At 43.5% G+C, this 14796-nt stretch overlaps 1 protein-coding gene across 1 annotated transcript; it reads right to left on the reverse strand.

Annotated features, from left to right (window-relative positions):
• Window positions 1-2177: 2177 nt before the first annotated feature.
• LOC149333146 (lysosomal aspartic protease-like) lies at window positions 2178-12294 on the reverse strand. Its single transcript, XM_089557659.1, has 8 exons — window positions 12224-12294; window positions 11121-11181; window positions 8469-8586; window positions 8102-8180; window positions 5502-5837; window positions 4582-4729; window positions 3174-3266; window positions 2178-2357 (listed from the first exon to the last, which is right to left on the reverse strand). The coding sequence occupies exons 1-8, from the start codon at window positions 12292-12294 to the stop codon at window positions 2178-2180; spliced, it is 1086 nt and encodes a 361-aa protein (XP_089413785.1).
• Window positions 12295-14796: the final 2502 nt, after the last annotated feature.

Consider the following 14796-nt stretch of genomic DNA (forward strand, 5'->3'; position numbering starts at 1 on the left):
ACTTGGCAAGAATATTTTTCGTGGGTCAGTCAACATACATTGACAACAAATACAGATATACATACATTTGTTGCTTTTTTACTGATTTGTTACTTGACATACATTGACATCATTTCTGTCATCATTAAGTAAAATCTGCCAGCGACTCGACTAATCGGGATTAGTGAGGGGCACATTTTTAAGTAGTTTTTTCAGCTTTCTTTACGACCTCTAAAGGGTTGCGTTCTTTTCTGATTTGTATTCTAATGTCGAATCATGGTCGAAACATTTGCGGAAAATTTGATCTAAGAAATATGAGTTAATATAACATGTATTAGAGAATCGCTTAGCAGCCTGTGATTGGCTGACTTCCTGTCTGAAACTTTCTCCTGTCTTATTTTTTTACTCCTGGAGTCTGTTGCATCACCTGCACTGTGACTTCGAGTATTTTTCCACCGCATCTTGACTGAGGTTGATTGCTATGTTCCTCACTTGATTTTTAAAGGTTTTCTTGACATGAAGTTTCTGGGCACTTGGTCACTGAGTGCTATATGGCGTATCAGCCTTTCCGCGACGCAAAAAGTTTAATCACTGTGTTCTAGTTTTTATCAGGTCTTGTGTAAATGACAGTTGGTTATGCACGTGCGTTCATCGCTCATATAGCATGTGCATTTCGGTTTTGAATAAGGAGTAGGAAGCCTGCACCTGCGATGTCATTTTCGTTCGTCTTTCACTTGTCCTGTCCCATTCGCCCAGCCTTTTATCTAGACGGAAGGGGTATTCTTTTGCACACTTAGAATGCGGTTTCATAATACCCGAAACAGTTTCATTGCCCTAAGAAGCTGGCGCGAAGAAGGTGGGCCTAATCTCTCCAGCGATGTCGAACAATACTGATTGTACACCGCTGGCCGAGTGGCTGCTTTTAACGCTGCGAGACATTCGACTGGTGCTAAATGGCCAAAACGGAATTTCATAACTGACCACAAAGAGCAGGCCGCGGTAAACTCAAAGTTAATGCATTTCAGAAAACAGATAAAACCTAAAACAGCCCAAAAGATCTGAGAGTGGAGGTAGAGCACTTGAAAATAGAACCCATCTTTTCAAATAAAAGATATCAAATTATGTCTGGAATGAATATTACATTAAGTATGAGATTGTCCTTACACGGTGAAAATGAGGACCGAAAATTATCTCAGCTAATATATATATATATCTTTCAGCAAGGGTTCATAGAAGTCACAGTTACGAAGTGTTTCCAACAATCTATGCGATATGCTTCGGAGGTTTCAATTTTAGACAACTTATCAGAAATTTTCCTGCTGAAAGATGGATTAGATGAACAATTATATTTGTGAGCGGAACGTCCTTGAGTAGTGAGAGCTCGGACTGCTGAGAGAAATAATAATGCAAGCGGCTTTTGTACAATATCCGTTAGGGTTGAACATGACATTATCCACAGTTCAGAATGCCGCGCACTACATGTACCGTCTTTACCAGAAGTAACCAGGCGCAGGTGGTTTGTTTGTTAGCCGCGTAGCGACGCACTCATGGCAGCCCTTAAAATCTTGTCCTGTGTAAACTAAAATTAGCCCTTGTTCTCACGTTTTGACACTTTTCTGTCTTTAGGGGTGCCGTAACACTTCCGTTGTACGGTTGAGGAACAAAACCTGTTGCTCGGTTACTTTTCGTAAAGGGGGTACATTGCAAGACAAAGGCACCAGAAGCACACCACAAATGGGCTTCTTTATAACTTCAAAAGGGCGGAAATTTGGGCTGGTTGGTGCATGATCTGAGGCTAAAAACAGCGCTAACGGGGACGAAGCAGAGAGAGGGACACGACGCTAGAGAGGGACCAGCGTCGTGTCCCTCTCTCTGCTTCGTCCCCGTTAGCGCTGTTTTTAGCCTCAGTTCTTTATAGCATCGCCTATAGCCGGGCACGTTCGTGCTGATTAATCCACGGTAAGAGATACCATCAGAACGCCTCATGTTCCCGCCACTTTCATGAGCCGGTGCGATTGCTGGGATAACTTTAGCCCAGCCACAGACCGCCGATGTGTACGTGCAACTTGCTGCGATGGTTGAACCGGCCGTACAGAGCCAAGTCACCGTTGTGCATGATGTCAATTTATTCAGCAACGAAGGCAAGCTACAAAAAGCTCAGCTGCCTTGGGCATCCCGCGTGTTCTAAGTGCTGCGAATCACACGGGTAAGCGGGTGCTTGCAAAGCCCACCCTTCCATTGCCGGACGAATCAAGTGGCGCCTCGAGCACGGTGTAAGCGCGTCTTAGGAACAGGAGACCCAAGTGCCAGGTTGCATTGTGCATCTCGCCGGCTTCCATGAAACCACTGTAGCATCTGGTGCCTGATGGCTCGTCGACCTGAAAAACGGGAGGAGGGGGGGGGGGGGAGGAGGGAGGAGGGGAGGGGGGAGGATATGGCGCATATCACCGTCTAGCATTCTGAAGCGAGATAGAATAGTAAGAAATATCGCTTCGTGCACAGGAGCAATGGAGTGCCTAAGAAGCTCCTGTGGAGTCCAAGTAAGGTAACACTAGCACTGCACTGAGTTCAAGCGTCTCCCCTTTCAGGAATGAAGGCAAGGTAGAAGTGCGCACGTGAAGCGTGTAGCTCAGATTTATCTGGTGCTATTCAAATGTACTTCAAATCCAGCCACTACACTCAACTTTTATGTAGGCTAAATATATCGTGTAGCCCTGTAGATAAGAGCTACAGCTTAAGCTTAAAGAGAACAGAAATGCACGGAGAAAGGGCTCTAACTAATTAATTTCTTGTGAAATCGAGCATTATAGAGGGTTTCCGCTTATTACAAGACTGAATTTTACCTGCACACCAAAGAAAATTATACTCTCACGTGTGCTTGTGAATAGGCGGTTTTTTAAACCTTTTTATTTCTATCGTAAGTATACAAATTAAACCTTTGCTCTGAGGTTCAGTAATCTTTCTTGTGCTTTGGAAATTTTTAATAACCTATCTATCTCGCTTAAGCTTGGACCTTCGTGTCGACCACTGAGGAAAAATTAAACAGCAGTGTAGGCCCGGCTATTTGACAGGATTACATTTCTGGGTACCACAGCTTCGGTTGCGATCGTAACTGCGTTGCGTTTGAGTGACATTCTCATAGATTTCCTCTTATGCAAGGGCCAATCGAAATAGAGCATCGAATTGCGGCGTACCTTGATTAGATAGTCTCCAGAGTTAAATTCAATTTCCTTGGACCCAATCTTCAAAACCATGAGTGGGGAGTCGGCTTCGCAGCGAAGTTCGTACTGCGTTAAACAATAGGCAAAAGTGCATAAAGCTTGAAAAAATAGTCTAGAAAAGGTCGTTTCCAGGGACACGCAAAGGATGGATACATTGGCTCCCATTCGCATTAAATTATGCCATGAGCGCTCTCTAGCACGTGTTGGTATCATTCATGGATTGATTGCTGAGACAACCAAAATCAGCTGAAGAATCCCAAAAGGAGTACTACCTAATGGGTGCGACCTCCAATTCCTGGTCAACTTCAGACAAGGCATAACGAAGCACATCGAGACGCAAGAACATTAGTAGAACGGACACCATCTTCATTTCATGAGTGCTGATGTATCCATGTTTCAGTGGCTCATGTTGATTTCGTGGGTCGTGCGCGAAACTGCCACTGCGCATAATAAGCTATCTGCCTGAAGCTATGTCACGAAATCCGCGAGTGGAAGTAATCGAGTAGTAGCTGTAGATATTGTGGTTGCTATCAAGTACGTGATGCGCGCTTTCTACCAAGTCAACCAAATTGAGGAACTTGTAAGATTTGAATTTAAAAATAAGTCGTTCACATTATAAACGAAATTATGCGTTGGAAATTATGCATCCATAAATGCTCGTTCTGTAGCAGCGCGGCGTTTCATTTCTCTTCAGTAGTATACCGCGATTTGAGCTGTCATTCCTAGTGATTAAGGACTGCTTGCTTATGTTTCGTGAAAAATCTGATTCACTTGTGGTATAAATTAGCTGTACTGATCCTTGTTTATTTTTTGATAATTTTTGACGCAGTAAGCAGATTTTCAAGTAAGACAGCATAAAACAATCCCGGACACTCAAAGGGCCGCTTCCTATCGGAATTCATGCTCCTTAAAAAACGGAACATTTTTCCTAATAAATATACATGTCGCAAACATCTTCTTTTCTTCTTTCAAAGAGCAGTTCTAAATATATCTGGCAAGCTTAGCTTATTGTCCGAGTTATGACAGTGGGAGAGTTATAGCGTTATTTCTAAAAAAAAGATGGAGTTACATTGATTTATGCAGGCCCCTCCTCGAAACATATATTATATGCAACCTTCAGACTGTTTTTGGCAGTGCGAATGCATATTGCATATATGCGTGAATCGCATCACAGTGCCCCAGCAGGTTTCCCCATCGCGACAAAAAAAAGTGTCTCCTCGGCTCAGAAACTCGTAGAGCGGCGTGGCTTACCTAGCAAATATAAAATGATAGAAACACAAAACTGCTAGCGCAGGCATGTTGAGCTTGATGGGGTGGAACTTATTGAACCTTTTGATCTCAAGCTAATTTTGTTTGCATACAGTGGTGCAGTTCCTCTCACCCTTCCTCCTTCCACTTTGCGCCCGCCAAGCATGGTGTTCAGTGAATGAATGTCACCGGCCGGACCTCCGATGAAAGGCTCATTGAGAGCCAGCCGCGCCCTGGAATCTTCAGGGGCCAGAGTTTTCTTCAGTGGCCCCACTTCGTACCTGCATGTGTCACACTCATTTGATATCGAAAGGTGAGCCTGGTTTGCGGCACATATAAAAGTTCTCGTTGTGTTTTCGTCAATGTTAGGAACTAGTTCTGCCACACGTCATGATTGTGACGCCTTTTTTCTCAAGTATTTACAGCTGTTAGAACAAATATCAGCGCAGAACGATTGAGCAATGTTTGGAAAGATGTTCTGATTTGAGTTTTTTTTTTCTTAAAGAAAATCTCCTTGTGACAATCACCAGAACAATGCGCTTTGAAACTTTATTTTTCGTGTAAATAAAGTTTACCCGTGATTTGAATAAAGAAATACCAAATTTCATCAGTGAGAAGAGAAAGTTTATAAATAGTATAATAATCAAGCCAAGGCAAACCCATAAAACGAACTTGCATTACAAAATGACCCAGTGAAGATTAACATAGCGACAGGAAAGAAAAGACAAGAGAGAAAGACATTTCATTCTTTGAAGTTTGTTACTTTTCTGGTCTACAGTTCGTTTAAACACTTATTGATGACAGGAAGCTTTTAATAAAGATTACCAAGATGGTAGCATTGCGCTAGCATTTCCGAAATATTGGTAAATACTTGCCAGCAAATATAAGGGAGCAATCTCTCTATCAAATATTTTGAAATATTTAGTAAAGACATTGCTAGCCTTAATTTTATTCACTGAGGCAAAGCGCAGCATTTTCAAGAGGATCCTAGTTAGTCCATAATTTTTTTTTCTTCAGAAGAGTTATCCATACAGTTTCGTAAATATTACTCACCCGTCAATATTAAACTGGAAGGCATCGCCAAATGCTTCTACGAATTCTAGCGAACCTTCATAGTGGCTCCTGTTTGCTTCTCCGAACAGCGCTTCTCCTTGAACATTCTCAACTGGGCTGAAGTAGAGGCCCAGCCAAGGCTTGCCGATGACTCCGAATCGAGCCATTTCGCTCAGCGGGGAATGCGGACCCAGCCGCAACCCGAAAACACCGTCAAAGGGATCGTCTACGAAGCTCGGCACATGAAATCCTATGCCATTAAGAAAAAATAGTTTCCCGATGTCCACGCCTCCAAGTTCCTGCGTGTCCAGGGACTCGACTCCAGTGACGTTGCCGCTGCGCAAATACAATGAGACCCACTAAGCATATGTCCGCAAAGTTTCAGCAGGATGCATATAGAGACCTCAACCTACCCAGCAACACAGCGCATTTCGTGTAAATTTCGTCAAACGTATCAAAATTTATTGCATAGGATGCATTCTGCAAGTGAACATTTTGTTCAAGGTATATGAGAGACGATTCAGAGCAGCTATCCCTGAACCTACGCTAACTTCGAGATGCATTTATTCCAAGCCGGTTCTGCAAACTCACGCTAAGTTAGCATAAACATACTGGATTTCTGTGCGCGTAGCATGGCTAGGTAGTGGGAAATCCAGAACCTAATTTGAAATAACACCTTGGCGCACTCCCGAAAAATCGGCTGGCTCTACAGTTTATTTGGAAGACAAACCTCTACCTTAATTTCAGAGTTAAGCATTGCCCATTCAGAACTTCATGAATGTGGTTTTAATAATGTAGTTCTTAAACGATGAGGAAATAAAATCATGCTCTTAAGGTGGGCTCAGCTGTTCTCTTTAGTTCGCCTAAAATAACTCTTGATGTCTTAAATTACCTCATATTTTGTAGCACTCCTTAACCTAAAATTGCATAACCACGTATAGGTGTTTCAGCATATTGCCAATCGAAAATAAAAAAAATGCCTTTGGCTTGAAATCACTCATCAAAGCACGTTGATATTTTTCTGGAGATGGATTCGTTTCATTGTACTTCGATTTCATAGATTTTCGTTTCTCCTATGGCTCGCTGCGTATGGTAGCGCAACCGGTTTTTACCTACCATCGGCGCAACTATTACAACGCTTACAATGCGAATTATTACATGCGGTCCTATTCACTTAAATGCCAGCCAGCTAATTCGGCAGAATCCCGCGCTAACAATGACGAACTTTTTCAGGTATAGCATGGAAATATTGTTGCATAGGGTACTTACTATCTAATTTTCTTATGGATAAGTCTCCACGAAGTTACCCTGTATCCAGCATTGCACTAGATTTGATGCTCATTTGAAGTCGTTACTAGCTAAATGCTAGGCTTCCAATGGAGAACCGGCGTCTTATATTTTGCGCTTCGAAGTTTTGACGTAAGGAGACCTTTGCACGAAATTGACGGTCACATTTTTTTCTTACGCAGTTTCACCACAATATATAATACGGCCTAATACAACTCCACTAACACTGCCGCATATGCATTCGCACCTGATATTAAGCTCTATTTATTATCGCTCTCATTTGAAATTTTACGAACCGATTTCATGATATACATTTTCTATTACTCAGCGCTTCAATGAAGGAAGCGTATTCATTTCGTTCTCTCTCATTGTTACCCACTTTTTTCTGTAATACGTTGTATTATATGCTTGTTGCATTGAATTTTTTCTTTTATTGTGTACCTGCACATGCCACTGCTTCGATACATGATTCCTATTGAATTGTAAGCGTGTTCATTGTATCAATAGGATTATGGACTCGATGTGTGATGCATTCCTGGTCTTTAGCATTCAATAAGTTTTTCTTTTTCTTATGTTTGTCTCTTACATGAAGTGTACTTACGTCTGCTGCTTTTTAGATGTTCTTCTCACCTTTAGGCAACCGTTCAAGGGCCATGTTTCACTCCGTGACTAGGGTATCCTTGTTTGTACTAATACTGTCTGATTGCGTGATATCGCCGAAGTTGTAATGATTAGCTGGAACTCAAATAGACAGGACGGGATTGACCCAACCTTGAAGCAGTAATTTGGGCCAGCCCCATCCGGTGTCTGCCTTATGATCATCAGTAATGTGCATGAAATCTGGCTGATCTCGAAATGCGCCAACCCGACCGAAGACGCATTCTGGCAAATACCACAGCGCATTGGGATCGGTTGCTGTTCTCGTCTCCACGCGCTGCAATCCCATCGTGTTTTCGCAACAAGTGAAAGATTGTACATGGTAATACTTATATTATTAAGTAACGCTCAGGCTGCGTCCAGTGTTTCGTGAAGGGCTTTCTGTCGGTCCTCTCGCCGCAATATTGCAATCTCATAGTTTCACTTAACTGCTTCGAGTGAAATTATAGCAAGAGTATCCGGTTATGAATAGAAGTTCTTTGTGGGCTGTTGCAGCAAAATTCATGGGCATAATTGTGGACTAAGCTTAACATGCATTTGGCTACCCTAAACGACGGAGTACTAATATGGTTATTTGAATCAGGGCTCCTTGCGAGCGATACGGCGTTCCCGTTTCTATTTCGTCATTGCAAATAAATCCGCGTGTTCATATTTACCTGCCGAATTCAACCACACCATCGACCCATTCGGTGCTGTACGAGCTGGACTCCGTCCACTGAAACATCTTGTGCCCATCTAGAAAAGAAATGAAAATAGGCTTAGATCAGGCCGCCTGAGCCTAACAGAGGGTCATCATATTGCAACCAGAAAAAGGCTTGACCCGTCCGAACAAATGAATCGTCCTTAAGTTTCACGCCACCTCAAACTTTTTTTCGGCTCCGCGTTCTTTTTAACGGTCTTCGCCCTGTCCGGTACGTGTTCTCTTCCAGCTTCGGGTAATGTTGTCCCGAGTTTACCGAGAATGAGCTCGAAAAAAAAATTGGAGCTTAATAAACAACAAAGGAAGAAAGTTTTCATACGCACAGCAAGGATCTCCCTTGGCGCAGAAGTAAGCGACAAGCCAGGTAGACCCCAGCGTGTCGAGCACGACGTTGAATTCTTGACGGGGTGTGCCGACCTTCAGCACAGTGGTGTACGTAAGCTGGGTAGGGAAAAACAAGGACGATGTCAGAGATTGTCGTTTTCCCCGTCTCTCAGGCAGTCATGTACAGGTCGGCACCACAGAAAGCTCTGCTTTTAACGGGACAGTGTTAAAGGCTCCGTTGTCCAATAAACCTTGTGTCAGCGCTAGCTGTCGGCATTGTGGGCGAAAAATCATGAGCATGACTCTGGCAGGTGCTGCCAAGAGAGCAACCTAGGAGGCAGGTGGGACACCTAGGTCACGTGACCTTGCGACGTCATTACAACCTGCCCACCGGATGGGGAGCGAAATGACCACATCGGCAGGTGGCAGATGAATTAATGATTGGTCTCTCGGGAAGAGCAGCCTGGGCCGCAGTAGGTCCACCGCTGGGAGCGCTGCCATTGCAGGGCTGTGGCGCATCGCTTAACTGCTGCCCACTGCACCAGCAGGGGTATCATGACTCCCACGGATCTATATATGGAAACTAGAGAATGAGCTGCATATCGGGGAATTAATCCAAAACGCTATATCATCTTACCATTAAGGCGATCCTTAAGTGCCCCTTGCAATCATTAAAATAATATTATTTGCTTTAAATCTTGACAAGTTGCTCTCGCCTATTTCAAACCTCCAGTTAATTCAGCATCCTACATTTGCAACCGTTGAAGAGAAAGACAGAAAAGAAACTTTCGCACGAGAGAACGTCGAGACAACTTATGGATGCACTTTTGTGCGTGGTTGTCTTTCACGACCGCTCTTTTCCCGCTTCACTAATACAAAGCTAAAACAAAGCGTCCGGCTTCCTTTTCCATCTCCGTTTCTTTCACATGCATCGGGTCCTGTTGTCTGCGAAACTTTTCCTTTATTCAGTATGCACCGGCTAGCCCAGCAATTTCGTTTTACTTCTCTACGTAACTACGACCCTGATAATGTATATTGTTCTAAGCGAAGGTCTGTTCCGTATCCGTTTCATTCGCACGTCTAAAAGTGCTTGGAGCAACTCGTCCGAACTATCTGCAGAGCCGACGTTCCCCGACCGGAGAACCCTGTCATCGCGGTGCATCTCCCACATTCATCGAGTTTTTCAGGCAATGGAACGGAAGCTCAAAAGTTGAAACATCCCCTCACTGCGCACGGAGTGGAATATTGTCCTGTTTTGTAGGAATTAGTTTGCTTTAAAATGCATCACATTGCCAAAATTTGTTATATGAAGAGTGTCCCTCAATAAACTCTCAACTTCTGACGTCAGAAATGAAAAAAAAAAACATCTCGCTCGACTGCATAGTACTTTCCTGGCACATTTGTAATAAACAAGCTCGCACAGATGGCGCGACCTGCACTCTCGGCGGAATTCTGGTGCCACTGAATGAGCAACGCGACACACAGCCAGGGTCACAGCCGTCTGTCCGAACTATCTCGCGCTATGACATATAGTTAAGCACACTCTGCCCTTGTGGCATTCCCTTCATTGCAAAGCTGTCACGGAGTGTAGCAGCGAGCACACACGCTGCACAAACCTTCGCGACAGCCCATGTTTTGAGGGTACGCTTATCACGAAGTTTTGTGAGCCGTTTCAACGGGATGCTTGCCGTTATCGCTCACGGCCATGTCTCGTATGGGCACGCTGCTTATCGCAAGCAGTTTTCGTCCCGCTAAGCGTGCGTACTCGAATTGCTTAGTTGCCTCCATGGGAAATGAAAAAGAAAACGGCATTCCTTTCTTACATTAGGGCATGCTCAAAAACATCATTCGCTGCATTACTCTGTCCGAAACATTCGTATTTGAAATTGTTTTGCAGAAATACTTTATAGTGGTTCCGTGTGTACTACAAAATTTCTTATTAGGAATAGCAACACTCAAGCCAAAAAGTTAAAAAAAATCGTAAATTCAATTGTAGGAGATGTTAATTAAGTGACTATTTTCTTTCAAAGAGGTGCAGGTTGCTAAAGTGTGAACACCGTGTTTTAATTTGAAGAATTGGAGAAGCAACGAAACCGTGCTTCTGAGGACGCCATTGTGCGACCTAATTTTTGGCTGTTATATGTTGCGTCATAATCAGAGGAGTAGTTCCGGTCGAAACGCTGTTTTCCGTGCTCACCCGCCCTCTTATCACATATTCTTCGTACTCAACTGCCACTTTACAGCATTGTAAACGCAATGTTGCACAAAGAAAACAAGTGGTGCACAAATAATATTTGTATTGCACATTGGTTACATAGATCACTGATTACATGAGTGTGGAGCAGTGGAGAGTAGAGGTCTCTCGAAATAAACTTTACTTTTTATCGCTGCACCAAAATAAATCAGCCGACGGATATTTCTTTTAGAGAATCGATTTTCACTCACAATTGCTCATAGATTTATTAGGCAATATTTGCTATGGTCCTCAGATGTGTAGAGATAAAGTTATTTTGTCTTCTTTCTGCTGCAGATAGAGACACGATGCCTAAGTGATTAAAAAAGGAGCTGGAGCATATAAGATAGAAAGTGCATTTGGGCAGAACTTTCATAAGCAATGTCCCGCTATGCTAGCGCAATGTAATACTACTCACATTTTTGTGGTTAACCAAAGGCACGGAGATTGTTTTGGAGCTTTCGCCCGGGCCAACACCTCTGCTGAAAGACAGATATGATGAATATCGCGAGTGGCATTCTAACATGAACGCATAGTTTCCCCGCAGCTATGAGTGGTATTGCGCAACAAAGCTATATAATACTGCGGATTGCGGCTGATTTGTCCAATTTTCCGTTGGTATTCAATTTTTCCGACATCTTGTAGGCTTATTCAGATAGGCGTAATACAGCTTCGAGCCATGTAGTTGTTTTGCAACAAGAGGTGCTAACTAAGGCCAAGGTAAAGAGAAAATTTCCTCAAATATTATGCTGAAATCAACTTGTTTCTTTAGACGCACATAATTATTGAACTAAAAGTTACTTCAAGTGAAATCTATTAAACATTTTTTACATCCTAAAGAAGCCCATATATACCAGTGGAAAGGCGCCCCCATTAGTGCTTATTAAGATGCATTCTCTGATAGCTCCAGCAATATAACAGTCTACGAATCTGTTTCACTTGAAAGATAAAATAACGCTAAAAGTGAAGCGGACATTAAAAAATTAGTGAATATGAAAAAAACAGTATGTTTAGACCAAGGCACGGAAGGAGCACAGTAATGGCATTGACTCAGTCTAAGAATTTTATTCCAGGAAACAAGTACTTTTGCACAGGACCAAAATCAGCATATGTTAGCTGCGACAGTGAGCCAGCGGTAGTCATATGCTGCTGGTCTTTGTACCTTCAAATTCTAATAAACGGCGTGACGCGAGTTTCGAAAACCTAGAAACGGTTTTTGGCAGCACTTTTTTACTTTTCACAGAGAAGCACAGGTCGTTTGCTTATTCTCTGCACGGAGTTATTGTTTTTTTTTTTGCACACTGCCTTGACCATCGCCTTATATGTTGTCCGAAAAGCGGCTTGCGCACCAGCGGAGTAAGCAACATTGTAAATATTTTTTTTAAAAGAACCACAAAGCATCATATCTATTTCTCAAAAACCAGCCGCTGAAACATTTATAAATTAGGCACGCCCAAATCATTCCTAAGAAGTTCGACGAAAACGGCGGCTGTTATAAAAAACCCGCCAAATACAACGCACTCATCTTTTTCTCCAGAGGTGCATCCCAGGAAGCCGAGCAAAACGGCGAGGCTTAGCAGAACGAGTCGCATCTTCACGCCAGGCAACTGAGCCGTCTGTGGCGTTTGCTCTGCTTAGAGCGTTTATGTGCCTCTGTAACCATACGAAACCTCTGTGTCTTGTGAGCGCAGTGTTAGAAGGACTAGTTTTGCTATCGTTGAGAGCCCGATATGTCCGACGTGAAGAAGCAGGCGAGGTCGTCACTCGAGCTGCTCTGCTGGCAGCGGAACGACGATCTGTCTAGACAAACATCGCAGTTTGAAAGCACGCCAAATCTGCATTTCAGTGTTTTTGGTACCTTGGACTCTATAACAGAAAGGAGGCAGACGGTGGTGAAAAAGGCGACACTTTTTCCAATTTCAAATTGTACCAAAAGTTCATAGGTATCCGAAGGAATTCTTAGTGGAAGCATCTTCATACAAAGGTCAGAACGTGTTTTGGGTTTAAGAGCCTGCTGTCTTTTCGTCAACGGAAGTATAGACCGCTTAAATTCGAGCACGATTTGTTTGTTCACTAGAAAAAAAAAATATGTAGATCTGCGCTACCAGCCACGCTTGAAATGTATTTGCCAAGTTTACTTCAGCCCTTGTGAATGCGGCGAAAAGATCTATCGTAACAGCTGATATAATTTCGTCTTCAGGTGATCTTTTTTAATGTGGAAGTCTCGCGCCTCCTTATCTGCAATAGCGTGCATAAATATTGGCGGAGGGCTTTCAGCCAATTTCAAATATTCTCAGGCCCTCGTTTTTTTCATATCAGCACGCCACCTTTAATGCGCGCGAGCGCGTGTTGTGTGTGTGTGCGTGTGCGTGTGTGTGTGTGTGTGTGTGTGTGTGCGCGTGTGCGTGTGCGTGTGTGTGTGTGTGTGTGTGTGTGTGTGCGTGTGTGTGTGTGTGTGCGCGCGCGTGTGTGTGTGTGAATAGATAACATCCCTAATGGTCTCTTGGTTTCAAATATTGCACAAAGAGAGATAAAGGAAAGATGATTTAACTAAACTGCTGTTGCTCTATATCCAACAACGATTAAACAGCGCTCAAAGCCGCAGCCGCACATAGCACATGACGAGCGAACTTAATACTCCTCTACGACCTTCGATGCAGCGTTACCACTAAGGGAATTTCAGATTTCAGCCTGTTTTTACTTTAGACTTAACTGTAGCATAAATCACATTCAAGGGGAAACAAACAGTTTTCATACCATTGCAAATTGTATAACAGGCGCCCCTACCGTCTTTACAGGCTTTAGATAGCTAAGTCAAAGGCCCCCGAATGAAATAACACATATATAAAAGCTGCTTACATTACGAGAAGTAATTGATATGATCCACTCCAATTTAATTTAGAGATGGCAGTATCGTAAATTTTCGGGCAGGAACCACAGGCTGCCGAATTGTTAGACCGAATATTCTGTAAATCCATAGTGAAGAAGTTGATGATGATAAATGTTTAGCGGAAGGGTAGCTTTGGTCAGAGAACACCATTACACATTGTATTTTCGTCTACAAAATGTGGGGTATAACACCCATTTTTAAGTATTTATCCCATATCAGCTGGGCATCAGGCTGGGGGAAAGCTTGTGTCCGTTGTATCACCAGTGGGTTCCCGGCGGCACTGCAGATCGAACCACGCCCCTTCCGAATGCGAGACGGATGGTCCGGCCACTTGACAACGCTGCGTTTGCAACTGAAAGCTCCAAATTCTTCTGGTGCGCTGAAAAATTTGTCCATTTGCACTCGTGTGAAGTAATAAGTGAAACCGCACGCCTGGTTCATCTAGAGGCGTAGAAGGGTGTGGACGAAGAATAAAGTGGCAGGAAGGGGTATGGAGAGGAGGAATGTGTATGTGATTGAGTAAGGGCTTGAAAGGATGGATGACGAGGAGTTCTACGAACTGTTTTCCTCCGATGTTCTGAAAACCTTGTTTGAGAAACAAGGCTGGCTTTATCAGATAAATTACTGGCTTTCTTTTTAGCACTTGTGAAAGCATTTACAAGCAGCATGGACCGCACAGGCAGCACACAGAAGCTCCAATCGAGGCCCCGAGTGCCATCCTTTACATGACACTCGGAGCAGGTAGGCGAGGCAAAAATTGGCTCGGTTCACGAAGATACCAGACAGCCTATATTTATTTTCACGTCTTTTCATGTCCTTCTTTAGTCAATTTTCGCCGCCATGGCCACAATAAGAGACAACATTCGAAGATTTTCAACAATTGTACACTTCCACAGCTACAGCGCATTAACGTTATGTGCAATTCGTAATGATATGGGTGCCGCAGCGGTGGCTCAGTGGTTATGGCCCTCGGCTGTTCAGCCGAAAGACGCGGGTTTGGCCCCGGCCGCGGCGGCCGAATTTCGATGGTGGCGAAGTTCTACAGGCCCGTGTACTGTGATATGTCAGTGCATGTTAAAGAATCCCAAGTGGTTGAAATTGACAGAGCCCTTCTCTACGGCGTCGCTCATAGCCAGAATCGCTCTGTGACATTATACCCCAATAAACCCACCAAAGATATGGGCTGCAGAGACGAGCATCATCC

The sequence above is a fragment of the Amblyomma mixtum genome, chromosome 8 (assembly GCF_055824585.1).
Source record: "Amblyomma mixtum isolate Tamu chromosome 8, ASM5582458v1, whole genome shotgun sequence".
In the NCBI taxonomy this organism is placed as follows: Eukaryota; Metazoa; Arthropoda; class Arachnida; order Ixodida; family Ixodidae; genus Amblyomma; species Amblyomma mixtum.